Raw genomic sequence first — 16,337 nt, 5'->3', positions numbered from 1 at the left:
ATTAGTGCAATATATGGAGAAATTGTATTGGCTGGGTACGACTGGGCCCAGACCAGAGCCTGTGTTTTAAGTGTCTTCATTATCATATTTATTGTTGGAAAGTCAAAGAGAACAAAGAGACTTGAGACAACTAAAAAGAGACAAACCAACAACAAAGAGACTCAAACTGTCTACAGAGAGAAGCAAATCGCTGTCTGTGCTCAGGGGCACTTTATGTGACTGGATGACCCAGTGATGCATAATGAAGCATAATCTTAGTTGTGGTTTGATTGTTGAATGTTCAGCCTTTTCAAATCCTGAAGATGTAAAATGATTTAGTGCTTTGAACCGGACAAGCAGGATAAGGTGGTGAGAAAAGGACTGAAGTTTTCATCAAAGGGATGAAGGGAGGGGTGGGAGTGTAAAACAAACAATCAAAATAAAACTGTGAGGTTTCTGTTTTTTTTCTTCATAATTTATACTTTCTCAATACAACAAGAAAAAAACACCTTTTCAGGGAGTGAATCATAAATAAAAATACATCAGGTCTATTGAAATAAATGAAGACAATACATCTTTAAATGAATCGCCACTATTATAATAAATATAATAATAAAAATATAAATAATAAATAATTTAAAAACTATTTTCACACGTGACAGCGGGAGCGCGCTGAACGTGCACGAGCAGGAGACAGTGCGCGCGCACCGGCTCCTGAAACACGCTGAAGCCAAAGCTCATGGATAATTTTGCAAAGTTAACATTTACTCACTTATATAAAAACACATTCAGCCGATTCAACACTTCTGAGGTCGTCGTCAGAGTTGCAACGTTTTCGATTTCAATTCGGCATCAAATCAACTCACCTGAAAATCGTCTTTTTTAAAATAAGCGTGGATCATGTTCGACTGAACAAGTGAGGAACTTCGGTTCTCATGTCTCGCTCTGCTCTCTCAGTAAACTGTGATACTTTGATTCGGCATCAGGTTAAATGTCCAAAAACCCGCTAATTTCACGTGTCTACTGATGAAGCAATGCCACATTAAATGAGCAGTTTTCTGAATGAGGTTCTGAACGGCGCTCCGCACCGTGACACAGCGCGCAGCGGGGACACGGACCCCCCCGGACCGAGCGGGACCCGGGGGGGGGGCGCCGTCAGGAGCTGTTCCAGGTGTGTTCACCGGGGCGTGTGTTCGCTGTGGCCGGGCCCGGGGCACCATGAGCGGCCGCAGCGACTCTTCGACCCTCATCATCACGTCTCTACCTGTGGAAACGACCGAGTGACAGGTGTGTTGTTGCAGAGGCGGCGGGACCGCAGCCATGGACCCGGTCAGACGGCTCAGGGTGGAGCATTTCTATGACATCGGTGCAGAGCTGGGAAGGTACAGAGCCGCATGTGTCTCCTCTCATGAGCTGCAGGATCTCAGCAGCACTGCCGGGACGTTTACTGTCAAAATGTCCAAAGGACTGGTAGTGACAATGAGGACACTTAAATCTGACAATGTACTGAAACATCAGAAAAACCTGGCATTAGATAGATTAGTCAATTATTGTACTAATCATCATTGTTTTAAGAATCACAAAATAGCACGAGGACACTCAAAGACAGGAAAAAAGAGAGAAAGGAAACATTTTTTTTATATATATATTTAAAGAAGTTAGTCATGAAGAATTTGGTTATGGAAAGTTATGACTGATGTGAATCTATCTTGTATTTTTAATCTTGCTTTGCTTAAGGAAGTACAGCATATACCAGAGAGTACTTGAAAACATTTGTAAAGGCAAATGTGAAGTGAAGCTTTGGGAACAGTGCGTTGTGGCTTTTCTTCACATAACTGCCACATTTCCTCAGTGTCTTTGATGCTGATATACAGGAGAAAACTGTGATCATCGAGAACAAGAACAAGGTGTAGAGTCATTTGTAAAAACTATTTTAAAAGGCTTTTTTCGTAGTAGAGCTCGATATAGATTTTATAATAAGGTGTCACTTGTACTGGAAGAGAGGTTGCACAGCACCAAACACTTATTATAACAACATGAAAATGACACTGAATCATTAACTGCATGTTGCAAACGCTCCCTGCATCTGAGAAATGTCTTTTGAGTTTTAAAACAAAGCTTCTCCTCTGACTGATGATTTCTGGGACATGTGCAACATGTAAAGTAATTTTCCAATAAATCACTGGTTGCACAGAAATATTTTAACAGAGGAAAAAGAAAGAAGAGTGGAGCGGAGTGTGTTTTAGGCCTAGTTTTATTGCCATGCGTTGCCAGGTGGAGACAACTGTTGTGCCTGTCAGGCGGCTTTTTAAAGGAGTCCTCTATCTTTAGCGGTGGTTATATCTGCTCTCAGGCTGCAGAGCAGGAAGTGGAGTGTTAGCTTACAAACCATCCAGCCAGAGAAAAAACACACAGATGCAGCTGTACTGGCATATATAACGTCTGAATTTTAAATACTGGACCACATCAAACCCAGCAAAGTGTTTGGTTGTGTTGTGTAAGTGTGAGTATCTGTGCATGCCAAGCTGGTCATGTGTGCAACACTATAAATAGACAGAAGTGGTGGTGAAACTTTAATCACGAGCAGCTGGGGTTATTGTGGGGCGCAGAGTTTCAGTGAGCAGTGCAACTACACAAATGAATAAACACTCGTGTATCTGAGTCTTATTTGCCCGAGTCAGTCAACAAATGTGCTTTCAGTTTCCATCAAAATGGACCAGGAACGCACAAAGTTTACTGAGTTGAACAACTGATTAAAGCGCCCCCTTCAGGCCAATCTGTGTTACTCAATATTGTTTTCTGCATGACGTCAGTAGTTGGATGTTAATGTTGTGGAGTTTAGCACGCTTTAGCTCAATTTGTCTGTGGGGTCAGAGGAAAAATACACTGTCTTCAACACTGAGGGTTAAACACTTGATCCCAAAAGCATCCTGTTATTGAGGCTTGGCTAAATTCAGGTCAGCTGGAAAATGTGTTTGTAAACTATTACAAATTAATGCAAAATTTATCATGCAAATGTGCAAAATTTTAGAGAATTTTCATCAAGATATGGACTGAGTGGGTGTTTTACAGTGGAAAAGTGAAGTTGTCAGCCTTCTCTGGTGGACAAACTAGGTAATGAGACACTGTTTTTAAATGACCTCAAACAGATACAAGCAGATACGATACACATATCTGCAATAAGCCAATATCAGCGGAGGTTATTTATTAGTCTGTCTCTAAATATAACCAAGAGCACTTCATCTACACGACATCTTTATGTTTGTCAGTAGTTAAAGCTCCACCCAGTATAAAGGTAGATGTCCATGTGTTTGTGATTATAAAGCAGGTCTAGGTTCTATATTAATACTGTGAAAGTATCAAAGCCTCAGTCCACAGAGAAATGCACACAGCCTGTATTCAGACACTGAGCCTTAAAACCAGCCGTCAGGACTTCTGCAACTTTGTGATGTCACAACAAAGCAGTCACTGCTCTCAGCCACGCCCCAAGCCCCGCCCACCTGGACCCACCATCCAACCTTGCAGGATTTGGTTTCTCTCAGTGTTTACCTGAAATCTGCTATATTTTTATCAGATCACTCAGAATCTGATGATTGGCTGACTGACCTGTTGTTACTAGAGCTCCAGAGAGAAGCCTGAGAGAGGAGATGTAAAACTGCACTGAGATGGTTTTTGGTTCTTAAAACCACAAATATATCTTCTGATGGAGATCAACACTTAACACAGAAGAGTAAAATATGGAGCTTTAATAGAAGCACTTTAGTTACTTTTTCAGACATAACTCAAGGACTTTTCTTTCTTTCAGTGGGCAGTTTGCCATTGTAAAGCAATGCAGAGAGAAAAGCACAGGTCTGCAATTCGCTGCCAAGTTCATCAAGAAGCGGCAGAGCATGGCCAGCTCCCGGGGAGTGCGGCGGGAGGAGATAGAGCGGGAGGTGTACATCCTGCAGCAGATCCAGCACCCCAACATCGTCACGCTGCACGACGTCTACGAGAACCGCACTGATGTGGTGCTGATCCTGGAGCTGTAAGTCACCAGAGGATCAGGTGTCCCAGAAACACAGACGCTCGGGAGGACTGTGTCCAGCACACAGACAAGAGACGAATCTCACTTTGTTTCAGTATATTTACTATATTTTGGCGTTTGCTGTAAACTGATAGTTGAGCTGTTGTGGTACCGTAAAGAGCTGTACAGAGGTGTTGCTGGAAAGATTTGTTTCCTACCCACTACACATCTACACACCTGTGAAGTTTCATGACCACGTGTTGCACACTTGTGACACTTTTGAGGTGACAAAATTCTTTCCGCACACAGACTCACACAGACTCACACAGGCTCACAGTGTGCTGTAGCAGCTGGTAAATATGTGATGATTTTGCAGCAGACTAACCATTAAACAGATCAGTGGGTGGTTTGGGCCCCGGTGGCTCACCTGGCAGGGTGCGTACCTTTAAGGCTGCTCCTAACCACAGGGGCCCGGGTTCAAGTCTGACCAGAGGCCCTGTGCTGTATGTTAGGGTTAGGGTTCTCTCGCTTTCCTGCCTCTCTTTTACTGCGTCTGTCAAAGTAAAGCCAAAAAAATGCCCAAAACTGAAACTGTAAAAGGAGTTTCAGAGTGTTTGTGAGGACTCTGGAGGCAGAAGTCTCAATACTTATATTAAACCCCTGGAAAAGAAAGACTGACTGTCAGAAATAAGAGAAAGTGATGTTACAGCAGCTGCTCGTCACTGTGAGTCAGCATAAACAAGACCAGACCATGAAACTGTAGCGGACATAATTGATTTTATTTTATCATGACACTTCTCCCGCTGTGTCATGTCAAACGTCCTCCCTGACAAAGACCCACACGTGAGGAGACGGTTGCCTGTCACCGCAATTATATCACCACACATTTTTGGCGCTGATGTGAATGCTGCAGTGTGACCCTGCACTGATGCAGTGGGATGATGAGTGTCTGTGTTCCAGGGTCTCTGGAGGGGAGCTGTTTGATTTCTTGGCGCAGAAGGAGTCTCTGAGCGAGGAGGAGGCCACTCAGTTCATCAAGCAAATCCTCGAGGGGGTCAACTACCTCCACGCCAGAAAAATCGCCCACTTTGATCTCAAGGTTTGTTCAGTCTTTACCACAGACTCTATCTAAAACAGGACGTAGTGAAGCTGATGCACGTGTTCACGTGCCTGGGCTGTAGAGGTCAGAGGTCACGGTGAGACACACTGCAACATCAGCTTCACTGTGACATTTAGTTAAAGCGACAAAAGCTGGTTTCATGCTCAGAGTTTATCTCTCAGGATGATTCAGCATTGTTTGTAAAGCGTTTCCCCAAAACACTGTAAAACTTTTATTAGCAGAACATTTAAATATCAAACTATAAAGGAAATAGAACCATTAGACATCACATTTAGTTTTTCTGCCTCTGAACTGCACATTTGTCAACAGTTTACATGTAAAAATATATGAACCAACTACAACAACAAACAAAAGCTGCCGATGTCAGTCTTAAGACCTGAATCGTATGTGGACAAGCAGCTGTCAACCCTGTGACAGTGTCTGCTTTTTATTGTCTGAAAAACATGGTGGAGTGTGTGTTCTGCTCATTTTTCATTTTCTCTTTGTGAAGTTGATTTTTACGTTTTACAAAACTTTTTCAACACAACAGAGGATGAAAACTACCAGAACCTTTCTGAGGCAATAAAGTCTCATCACAGGGTCCATTTCGTTGCACTTCTGGGGCTTTCAGTCATATTGTATCAGACCTGCTGGTTGTTAAGTAATTGCAGATGTTGCCATCCATGTTGGCTCAAACCCTGGTCACCACAGGAGGTAGAATACTAATTATGATTTGCTCATTTTCCAAAGACATGTGTTTGATTATGTCGGAAGGAAAACACTCTGATTTTTGGGCCCTTTTTCTTCACATTTGCAAAACTTGAAAAGATGAATTTACATGACAGAAAATGGGAACATTTGATCTGTTGATGAAGATCATGTGATATGATCAAAAGCTGCAGCATAGCTACTAAATGAACCTTGTGGTTAGATTGTTTTTTCTCAGCTGCTGTTTCAAAGAATCTTTAAACCTTTGCTAATGGAATCTTATTTTGTAGGATGGAAACCTGCCTTTATTTTGGCACAATGCAGACACGTGGAGAATTTTATAAGAAAGAATTATAATGAGCCGTGGATGCAACCAAAACCTTTTCAGCTGAAGCAGTTATTCAGTCAATTGATCAGTCCACTGACTAATCAGTTAATTAATTGGTCAAATAATCAGTCACTTAATCGGCAGCTATTTAATAATAATCAATCAAATTTGTATGATTTGCTGCATTTCTTTGTTTGATATCATTATAAACTGAATTGTGACTGTTGGTCAAATATATAAAATATATAATTGAATATTGTTAGAACCCGGCTCTTGTAGCCACAACAAAAGGGAAACAAATCATAGTTTGGATTAATAAAGAATATTTTTTATTAAACTAAATTAGGCCAAATTAGAATGTCAAATCTAATCTTCAGAGTATGAGGTGTCGAACCTGATCAGATATTATTCTAATTTTTGCCATTCATTCATAAATTTGTCAGATTTTTCCTCTGAAATGAAGAAAGGTCCACGTCCTGCAGCTGTTTTGACCGTTGTCTTCCTCCTCCACGTTACTTTAAAACAAAATACATGAACATACCAAAAATACACAAAGGAGATTTGTGCCACAAGGTGGAGCAGTTATCTGTGAGCAGCCGTTCCTGCAGCTGCTTTTATCACAGGGATCTTTTATTGTTTTTTTATTTTGCTGTAAGATGAATATCACGGGGGAAACGGTAGAATAGTTCATGTCATTTGTATTTCTGTTAAAGAAGGTGGTTATCAAACATTTTCTCAATAAAGTTTCTTCTTCTCTCTGCAGCCTGAAAACATTATGCTCCTCGACAAGAACGTCCCGCTGCCGAGGATCAAACTCATTGACTTTGGTCTGGCTCACAAAATTGAAGCTGGAGTCGAGTTCAAAAACATCTTTGGGACACCGGAGTTTGTAGGTAAGATGGGCTGCTTTTATTATTATTGTTATTTTTTTTACATTTTTGAACAACTATTTACAAAAATATCAAAAGAATAAATTCCTCCCGTCCTGAAAACTCAAAACAAGGAAAACTCCAAAGAAGATGTTGAGTGAGTCATGAGCAAGAGAAAGGGTCAAAGGTGAAAACTATATTTAGTTTCATCAGGATCTGAAAAGAGAGTTTGGAAGAAAAACTCTATGACTGAACTCTCTGTCGTCCTGGCCAGTCCGTCTCTCCACCACAATATCAACATATTCAGCTCTCAATCCAACCAAGGTTGTGAGGAACCTGGGTGTCATGTTTGATCTACAGTTCTCTGACCTTGTTGTGTCTGTCTCAGTTAGCCACTCAGCCCTCGGTCCAGACCGTGGTTGTCTCTCACCTCGACTACTGCAGCGCTCCTCTAGCAGATGGTCCAGAATACAGCAGCGTGTCTGGTATTTGAGCAGCCCACAGGGACACCTGCCGCTCTGCTGACCTCCGCTGACCTCTGCTGACCTCCTCATGGCCGCCTGAACCAAATTCATGTCACTAATGCTGCCTTCAGAGCGACTTCTGGGTCTGCACCGTCTCCTTGAACTCAATCATTCGACCTGATGTTCCTTCCCGGCCGCTGTGTTCCTCCAAGGAATGTTGTCTGTCATCACCATCGCGGCACAGGAGACAGTCTGGACTGAGACTGTCTGACTCTGAATCTGTAGAAGACTCATCTCTTCAGAGAGCCCCTCCTCTCCTAACACCTTAACTTGTCTAACTAGCACCTATGATGCACTTCTTTTACTCTATCTCCTTACACTTATTGAATAGATACTTGCACCAAGGTTTCCCACTGCACTGCTTACTGACGTCCCTGATTTGTAAGGTGCTTAAATAAAAGCGTCGGCCAATAAGTAAATATAAATGTAATATGATTCCCCTTTTTGCATTTTAGCACAATAATCATGACTCTGTGTAACTACTTCATGCTTCACTCATCAACTGTGTGGGCAATATGAGTTTTATAAGCTGAGGAGCAGGAGGTGGCTCATTTTTTAATCTTTATCTGATTCTGTTAACTGTTCTGCTTTTTGCCTGTTTTGCCTTTTAAGCACCAGAGATTGTCAACTATGAGCCACTGGGATTAGAAGCAGACATGTGGAGCATCGGGGTCATCACCTACATCCTGCAAGTGCAACACGAATAACTTCACAGACAGTAAACTACACATTATACAGCAGCTTCTGTGAAGCAGGATGATAGACTGATGTTCTCCCGTTAACGTTTTGTTCCAGGCTGAGCGGTGCCTCACCTTTCCTGGGAGAAACCAAACAGGACACACTGGGCAACATTTCAGCCATAAACTATGAGTTTGATGAAGAGTTCTTCTGTCATACCAGCGAGCTCGCCAAGAAATTCATCAGCCAGTTGCTGGAGAAAGATAAGAAGTAAGAGCTCAAGCGTAACACAGCGGACGGCATTTTCCTCAGGGCAGACCTGTGCCAGTACAGTTAACCCAGAAACATTATAAGTCCTGTGTGTTTAACCTCTGTGCTTTGATCACAAACCACTCTGTTGTTATAATAGTTTAATAAAAGTATTTGGTTTTTTTTCCTCTCACAGGAAAAGATTAACAATTCAAGATGCTCTCAATCACCCCTGGATCAAGGTAAAATCAAAACTTCATTTCACATTCATGGTGTGTAAATAAGTATTGTACTCAGACGGTACGGAGAGACACTCAGATGTTTCTGCTCTCACTGGTGACGCAGCCTGAATTAGAAATGAATTCAATTTTTCATTAATGCTTCCCCTGATTTAAAAGGTATAAGAAAAAGTAATGAAGTAAAGAAGGAGTCAGAAGTTTCCAGATTTAGACTCATCTCCACAGTCAAACCTGCAACATGTGAAAACAGTGACCTCACAACAACAGAAACATAATAAATACTGAATCTTCATTATCTTCATTTAAGATTCAGGAAGAGAAAACTATGTATTATATTTATTATTTCTGACTCTGGTGATTTATCAGGATGGTTTCATAAAAACAAAGCTACAGTGTAAATGGATGTTCAGTCCATTTACAGCGACCACCATGTTTGGTGCAGCAGTGTCCTGCAGTGTGGAGGCTGTTTAGCAGCAGAGAGTGATGTGGTGAACAGTGACTGGAGCCAAGTCCAAACAGAGTCCTGAGGTAAACCTGGTTCTGGTGCCAGATTTATGCCACAGAGATGATTCATGTTCCTCAATAATCCTGAGCATCTGTACAAGTCAACATCACAGATCCAGCTCTCCAGATTTCAGCCTGATGAGTTTAGGCTGAAATACCACAAAATGTCTGATGTGTAGTAAATTATAATAATCTCATGAATTATAATGTGTGAGTTTCACTTCATGTTTGTTTAAAGAACAGTGCTGATGAATGAGCTGCTCTTACTAAACCCCTAAAACACAATGTTAGTGGCGGCAGAGCCGAGTTCACTTTGAGGAGGTGTAGCGGCTGGTGTCCTGTCTAGTGTTTTCCTCCATGTGGTACCATCGGCAACAGGTAGCAGTAATGACATGCCTGCAGCTTGTGCTTTAGACAGTAGGTAAAGTTAGATTAAATTTGTTTATAGAGGTTCAGGAATCAGAATACAATAAAACCCCTAAAAGTCTTGTGGGATCACAACAGATTCTGTATTTTCAAGAAATTTGCTAACAATTCAAAGGAAAAAAGGATCTTTCTATTTGGAACAGATAAAAAACACTGAACTGTCGTGAAGTGTTTCAACTTGTCGAGACCAGATACAAATTGTCGAGCTAACGAAGCTAACGGCAGGAATCCCTCCAGAGCCATGGAGGACAGAGAACCAGAGAGGACTGTTATTCTCTCCCTGCACATTTATCTTCATTGTTATTGGTTTGCCTTTTGTTTGATTTTAACCTGTCACTAAGGTATTAGGTAGTTAAGCCCACCTGATGCATCATCGTGAGTTCATGAGCTGTCTGTGTCACTGTCAACTCCTGCTTCTGTGGCTGAAAGTAACTAACAACTCCTCTTTAAACCCTTCAGTCCAACGAGCACAAGGAGGAAAATAAAACCCAGGAGCCAAAGAAACGGGAGCGGCGCCAGCTGAAGACCAAGCGCCTGAGGGAGTACACAATCAAGTCCCACTCAAGCATGCCACCCAACAACACCTATGTAAACTTTGAGCGCTTTGCCCAGGTGGTGGAGGACATTGACCAGATGGAGGGCTCGTTCATTAGCCTGGCAGCAGCCCACGACTCTCTGCAGGAAGATATCGATGCCATGGTCTCCATATACAATGAAAAGGAGGCCTGGTACAAGGAGGAGAGCGAAGGCGTGCGCCACGACCTCTCGCAAATCCGCTATGAGTTCCGTAAGGTGGAGGCCTTGAAGAGGAGCCTGCAGGACGACATGCAGGCTTTCAGCTCCGGCCTCAGCGCCATCAGCAGCCGCTACCAGGAGAGACAGAACCACTTTGATGCACTGCGCCTGGAGCTTAGCAACGAGCTGAAATGGGTGCAGGAGGTGATGGGCTCATTTCCTATGGAGAGAGGTGGTGGAGGGTACCCCAACTGCAGCTTCTCCACCGTCTTCAATAATGACGTGAATGAAGCCCTGAAAGAGCTGCTGAACCGCTCCTGTGGAGGAGAGCTACTGTCTGGAATCAACTTAGACTTTACTGAAACTGGACAGCAGAGATAAATCTCTAGTGCTGCACAGTTCTTTAAAGGCCCCATGTTGTATGAAGGTAGATGTCCATGTGTTTGTGATTATAAAGCAGGTCCAGGTTCTATATTAATACTGTGAAAGTATCAAAGCCTCAGTCCACAGAGAAATGCACACAGCCTGTATTCAGAAACTGAGCCTTAAAACCAGCCGTCAGGACTTCTGGAACTTTGTGATGTCACAACAAAGCCATCACTACACTCGGCCATGCCCTAAGCCACGCCCACCTGGACCCACCATTTGAATGTTTACCTGAAATCTGCTATATTTTTATTTGATCACTTAGCAAAAACAGTCAGCCAATCAGATCAGACGGACGTCAACACTTCAAATAAAACACTGGAGAAGTGTAAAATATGGGACCTTTAAAAACCATTCAGTGTGACTCAGTGGCTTGTGAAGGTGCAGGAGGGAGGACTGTGTCAGGCTTTAACAGAAAATAAAGTATTATCTTACTTTTTGCAAAAAAATATTTAATATTATGCTGAAAATAATAATATGGACAAAAAACTATGTTTATAATGTTTATAATAATTTTCTTTGTTTTGCTGTGTGTCCGAGATGAAGACAGAAATCAGCTGTTTCACGTGTGCATTTTGTCTGATAGTTTAATATAAAATCATTAGAGACATATTTATTGGTGCTGTGGGTGTTGTCAGGTAAGCTGGATGATGATGTGTTTTGTCACCACTGAAAACTGCACTCGATCCAACTGAGCATGTCACGTCCACAATATAGTGAGACTCGGTTGAAAACCAAAGATTAAACTTGATGCAGTGGAGCCAGAGATATTGTCTTTTTTTTCTCTAACACATTCTTTTTCATGAAAATCAATTCATTCAAAAACTGAAAAGTAGGTTCCTCATGAGTTCCAGTCAAGTCCAGAGTGATGCAGCCTCATGTGATGTTTACACAGGCGAACAGCACGTGTATGTTTGCATCAACAGGGGAGCAGCTCAGTGTCCAGTTTTGTTGAGTGAAAGTCACTAAGTCAGTGATTTTCCTGGAAGGGAAATGGATTTAGTCCTCAAATTGTTTGAGGGGCAGAATTTAAGAAGCCGTCAGTGCAGTTGAAGACGTCTGTTTTGGTTCCAGTCCTGCAGAATCAGCTACATGACAGTTCATTCTCTGATGGTCTCCTGATTCACTTGAAATGCAATTTAAAAGTCTTGCAAAAAAAAAAAAAAAGCTAACTTGCAGGCACCCAGGGCAGCTGCTGAATCATGGAGCTAACCAGTGTGTCAGCCACAGGGCGTTGGGTGTGGGGGGGCTGCCTGCAGGGATCTGCTGGAACAGATCAGAGACTGACCAGCTGGGACACGACCGAGGCTTTGGACCAGGAGGGGAAGCAGCGCGTCCTGAAATCAACACCCACAGAGCCGCCTTCCACACCATATGTAGTACTCACTGCTATTCTCAGATCACGTATGTATTTATTTTAAGTAGTAGACTGAATCAGAGCAGCACATTTCATAACTGACTAAATATTTTTGAGCTTGGGTCCAGTTTTGAGGTATTTAAACAGACTCCAGACTCACTATATTTAACCAGCAGCTGCGGTTTCCTCCTTTAGGAGAATGACTCAGCTCACAAAACATGTGATGAGGCTATAAAAGTTGATGTATTCTGCAAATGTGAGGCAGTTAACGTATGAAAGGCGGCATGAATGACAGAATCCAACAGGCTTAACCTGCAGCAGTTAAAACATTAAGCCCAGTCGCTGCTTCACAGTGACACATTTAACTGCATTTCACTGACTAAAGCTCTGTATGAATGACACAGCACCGTTCAGTGGCTTCTATGCCAGAAAAATAATTTTTTTTACACTATTGTGTCTTAAAGGCTCTGGATCTGCATCTCCCTGTAAAAGTAAATATTCATGAGGAATACATTTAAGAGAAAATCCATCTGAATCTTTCATATTTTATAATTTATTATTTTAACAATGAAAAGCTCAGGTAGGGGCACCTCAGTGGCTCACCTGGTAGAGCGAGTACCATTAAGTACCATTAATTATTAAAAAATAATTTAAAAAAGAAAAAAGAAAAACTCAGGTAATCTGATTTGTCTGTTGGGTTGGTTTACAGTGACTTAACTTATCCAGATGCTGCTGGATTCTCATTTTTCCACAAATACAGAAATCCTCCTGTGAAATATTCAAAAGAACAAAATTGTATGTTACAGTAGGAGCCCATCACTCGGTGTCAGAGGCTGATTGAAAATAAGTTTCCAGACACTTTAAATCTGTATATCAATATTTTTTATTATTAAATATTATTAAATATTGAGCATGACTCAGAAACACCAGTAAAAGTGTAAACACCTTCACTAAGGCTCAGCAGGCAGACAGTATGTGAGGTCAGGGTGTGTGTGGTTACAGGCAGGTATACCAGGCAAAAAGCAAAATCCAAAAACAGGGAAGACTGACACTGAGCCAGGTGGCTGAAAGGCGGGAAAGCCGGGTTACTGCAGGGCAGGGCCTGAAATGACTGAATGACTGAATGAATGGTGACATGTGAGGGGTGAGTTCACTGGAAATGATCTGACTTTAGACTCTTTAAGCTCTAACATTTATGATACAGTCTCAGTGTTTCCAGACATTTTCAGCAAAAGCGGGACATGTAGCAGCTGAGTTAGTGGAGACTAAATGAGGAGAGAGAATATTTGAGTTTGGAACAGGCAGAGGAGGCACATCCATCACACCCGGCCATTAAAGCAGCATCTGATCGAATCCAGATGAATTTGCAGTGCTTGTTGTTAGTTTCCAACCCCTTCTTTAAAATAAAATATTCACTTTGTTGTTATATTAACCATAAATTTGACAATAGCTTATTCAATGTCTAATATGTGCATTGTAATTATATCTAAAAATTATTTTAAATAAGGCTCCGGCCCCCTGTGACCCTGTGCAGCTAAGCAGTGTAGATAATGAATGGCTACACACTGTTTAATTCTTTATGCTCTGTCTATTTTAGTTATTAATGCTGAATTCAGTGTAGCCTACCAACTCAACACTGTTCTGCTATTTTGAGATGGAGAGGGGGAGTCCAACAGAAATTTGATGACAATGGGAAGGGTCATCTTTTTTATATATTATCTGTATATTTATATTTTGTGCTGGACGTATAAACAGCAGCTTGTTTTCCAGCAAATTAGCCACAGCATCTTTAAATGTGATAAAATGTGAGGGCTGTGTGTCTGTGGGGGGTTTTAGCAGGCAAAGAAAACAGTTTACCTGCAGCTGTTATAAAACTGAAGTCACCCTTACTCACAGACCTATGACATTAAGAGTGAAATATCACTGTTAGGGGCAGACTGTGTGAAACACTCTGACTCTGAACTCGTTTTTCTACTTCCTGATTGTATATGTAAAATTCAAATTCAGTGAAAATATTGAAATGTACACATTTAGAAATGGTGGTGAAAGAGCTGAGGTTGAAGCTTCAGTCACGTTCATGTGTGCAGAGCAGCCACGGAGCCAGTGGTCGCCCACCGTGACGCAGCGACATCAAACACACAGAAAGTACTGAAGTATTGTCCTGTCACGCCCTGAAAATGGTTCCTTCAGTCTCTCATTTCCACCGCTGCACGTCATCCTTCACTGTCCTGAAATGATCAGTCCCTTGATCGACTATGAAAACATCCTTATATAATATGTTTATATAAAATGTTCTTCACAGATGTGGTACAGCTGTGATGTGAGCCTGGAATTCATTCTATAGAATAAATGAGGTTATAACTTTTGTAATGTCTTTGTATTGTTTTCATATCATTTTCCTGTATGTTGAAATATTCTGTTGTGTGTATCAGTGTGTTCTTTCCAGCAAAGGTCTCATGTATGTGGAGCTTCCAGATACTGGTTAGACCTCTCTCACAGCTTATTATCAGCTACACTGACGGGACAGGGACAGTCTTTATTTTCTTGAATTGGATAAAAAGGAAATTTCACTGTTGATTCTCTGCTTGTGTAAATGAACTTTCCACTATATTGTACAATATTTGTTTTTCTTATCATCTACTACAGAATTTTGTGTGTTTATTATTGATGATGTTCATGCAATTCCCACATCAGTCAAAGGAAAATTTGCCACTGACATTTCAGATGATTGGTCAATTGTTTAAAGTCAATACTGAGTGACTGCAACAGCGTGAGATTGTTTGCCAGCTGAAAGACATGATTTCTAATGTCTGCTTGGGCTTTTATCATTGTGATTTTATTAAAGTTATAATATAATATAATATAATAATGAAGCAGCTGAATTCAAGAAGCATGAAGACACAAATAAGAATGAGTGGAAAAAGGAAACAATGGCAATTTTAAAGTGGCTTCTGAAAAACAGTGACCTGTAGAGAGAAAAATAACTGCAACCGAACTCAATAAATTACTGCGAGATGAACAATAAAAACAAAAGTGCCAGTGAGTCAACTCAAAACTGTGGTTACCCAAGAAGAGAAGGCTCAAACCCTGCAGGAAACAGAAAAGGACGTGTGTGCGACAGAAAGGTGAAAGCTTTGCAGGGGTTGTACAGGGTCCGACTGTTTCCTCTCTGAAATACAGCCTGGAAGCTCTGCCTCCACTGCAGATGATTAAAGCCTCTACAAATGGTGAGCAGCTCTTTGTTTATTGAATCTGCTGATCCACAGTAATCTCCACTTGCGCCACCATATTCACCCACACATTAGTTTCAGTTTGTTCATCTGAGAATGTTTTCATCTCGAAAGTGACACCCCCACCCCACCCCACCCCCTCAGCCCGAAGCACCATCCCACTCTAAAATAGTTAAAAAACAAAAACACAGCAGTGAATAGAAAGTGTCTGAGAGATAAAGTGGGAGCTGCAGCTCCGGCCTCTGTGTCTGCTCTGCAGAGATAACCACAAAACCCACGTTAGGCACCACTTGACTTCACATCGACTCACTGCTAAGTGAATTTCTATTAAATTTCTATTAACTTCAACAGGCAGCACTTAAGTCCTGTATTTAGCAATATTATTTATATTATATAATATCATTTATATATATGTTGTATATATATATATATATATATATATATATATATATATATATATATATATATATATGTTATATTGTAAGTCATTTAAAAACATTTAATAAATAGTTCATAACACATTATAATGTAGTTGTAAGCAAATATAATTGTTTATACACATATTTCTTAACAACTCTGACTCCTCCTGTGGAAACACGTCTGCTGTATGAACAGATAATGAACCACGACATAATAAAACAGCTGTAATATTATAAAACACGTCTTCACAGGAGAACTTATATGACAAATTCTGCATACTAATAAACACTTAACTGTCTCCTTATAGTTGCACAGAACTACATTATAGTTAGTTATGATCTTTTGTTTAAGTAATAATAATAATCAGTAAAATGTGTGTAAAGTGTTAAAAGAAAGTGCTCAGTGCAGTAAAATGGCCTCTGTGACTGTTGTTACTACTGTTGTTAGTACTGTGATATTGTTATACTATTATTATTGATGCATTCATGTGTAAGCAGCATTTTACTGTCTGTAGTGAGTAAATAGACTGAGTTACATTCCCACACTGATCATGGCCAGAT

At 41.0% G+C, this 16,337-nt stretch overlaps 1 protein-coding gene across 1 annotated transcript; it reads left to right on the top strand.

Moving 5' to 3' along the window:
* The first annotated feature begins 674 nt into the window (after positions 1-674).
* On the top strand, positions 675-11,530 carry dapk2a (death-associated protein kinase 2a). The gene is made up of 8 exons (XM_071489712.1): positions 675-1,361; positions 3,785-4,006; positions 4,946-5,084; positions 6,884-7,013; positions 8,126-8,201; positions 8,309-8,461; positions 8,637-8,682; positions 10,069-11,530. The coding sequence occupies exons 1-8, from the start codon at positions 1,300-1,302 to the stop codon at positions 10,723-10,725; spliced, it is 1,485 nt and encodes a 494-aa protein (XP_071345813.1). The 5' UTR covers positions 675-1,299; the 3' UTR covers positions 10,726-11,530.
* The last annotated feature ends 4,807 nt before the right edge of the window (positions 11,531-16,337 follow it).

The sequence above is a fragment of the Trachinotus anak genome, unplaced genomic scaffold (assembly GCF_046630095.1).
Source record: "Trachinotus anak isolate AG129_WGS33_773 ecotype Australia unplaced genomic scaffold, CSIRO_AGI_Tana_v1 ptg000011l, whole genome shotgun sequence".
NCBI classification, from domain to species: Eukaryota; Metazoa; Chordata; class Actinopteri; order Carangiformes; family Carangidae; genus Trachinotus; species Trachinotus anak.
The sequence above is the reverse complement of the archived record's forward strand: the minus strand, read 5'-3'. Positions and strand labels throughout refer to the sequence as shown.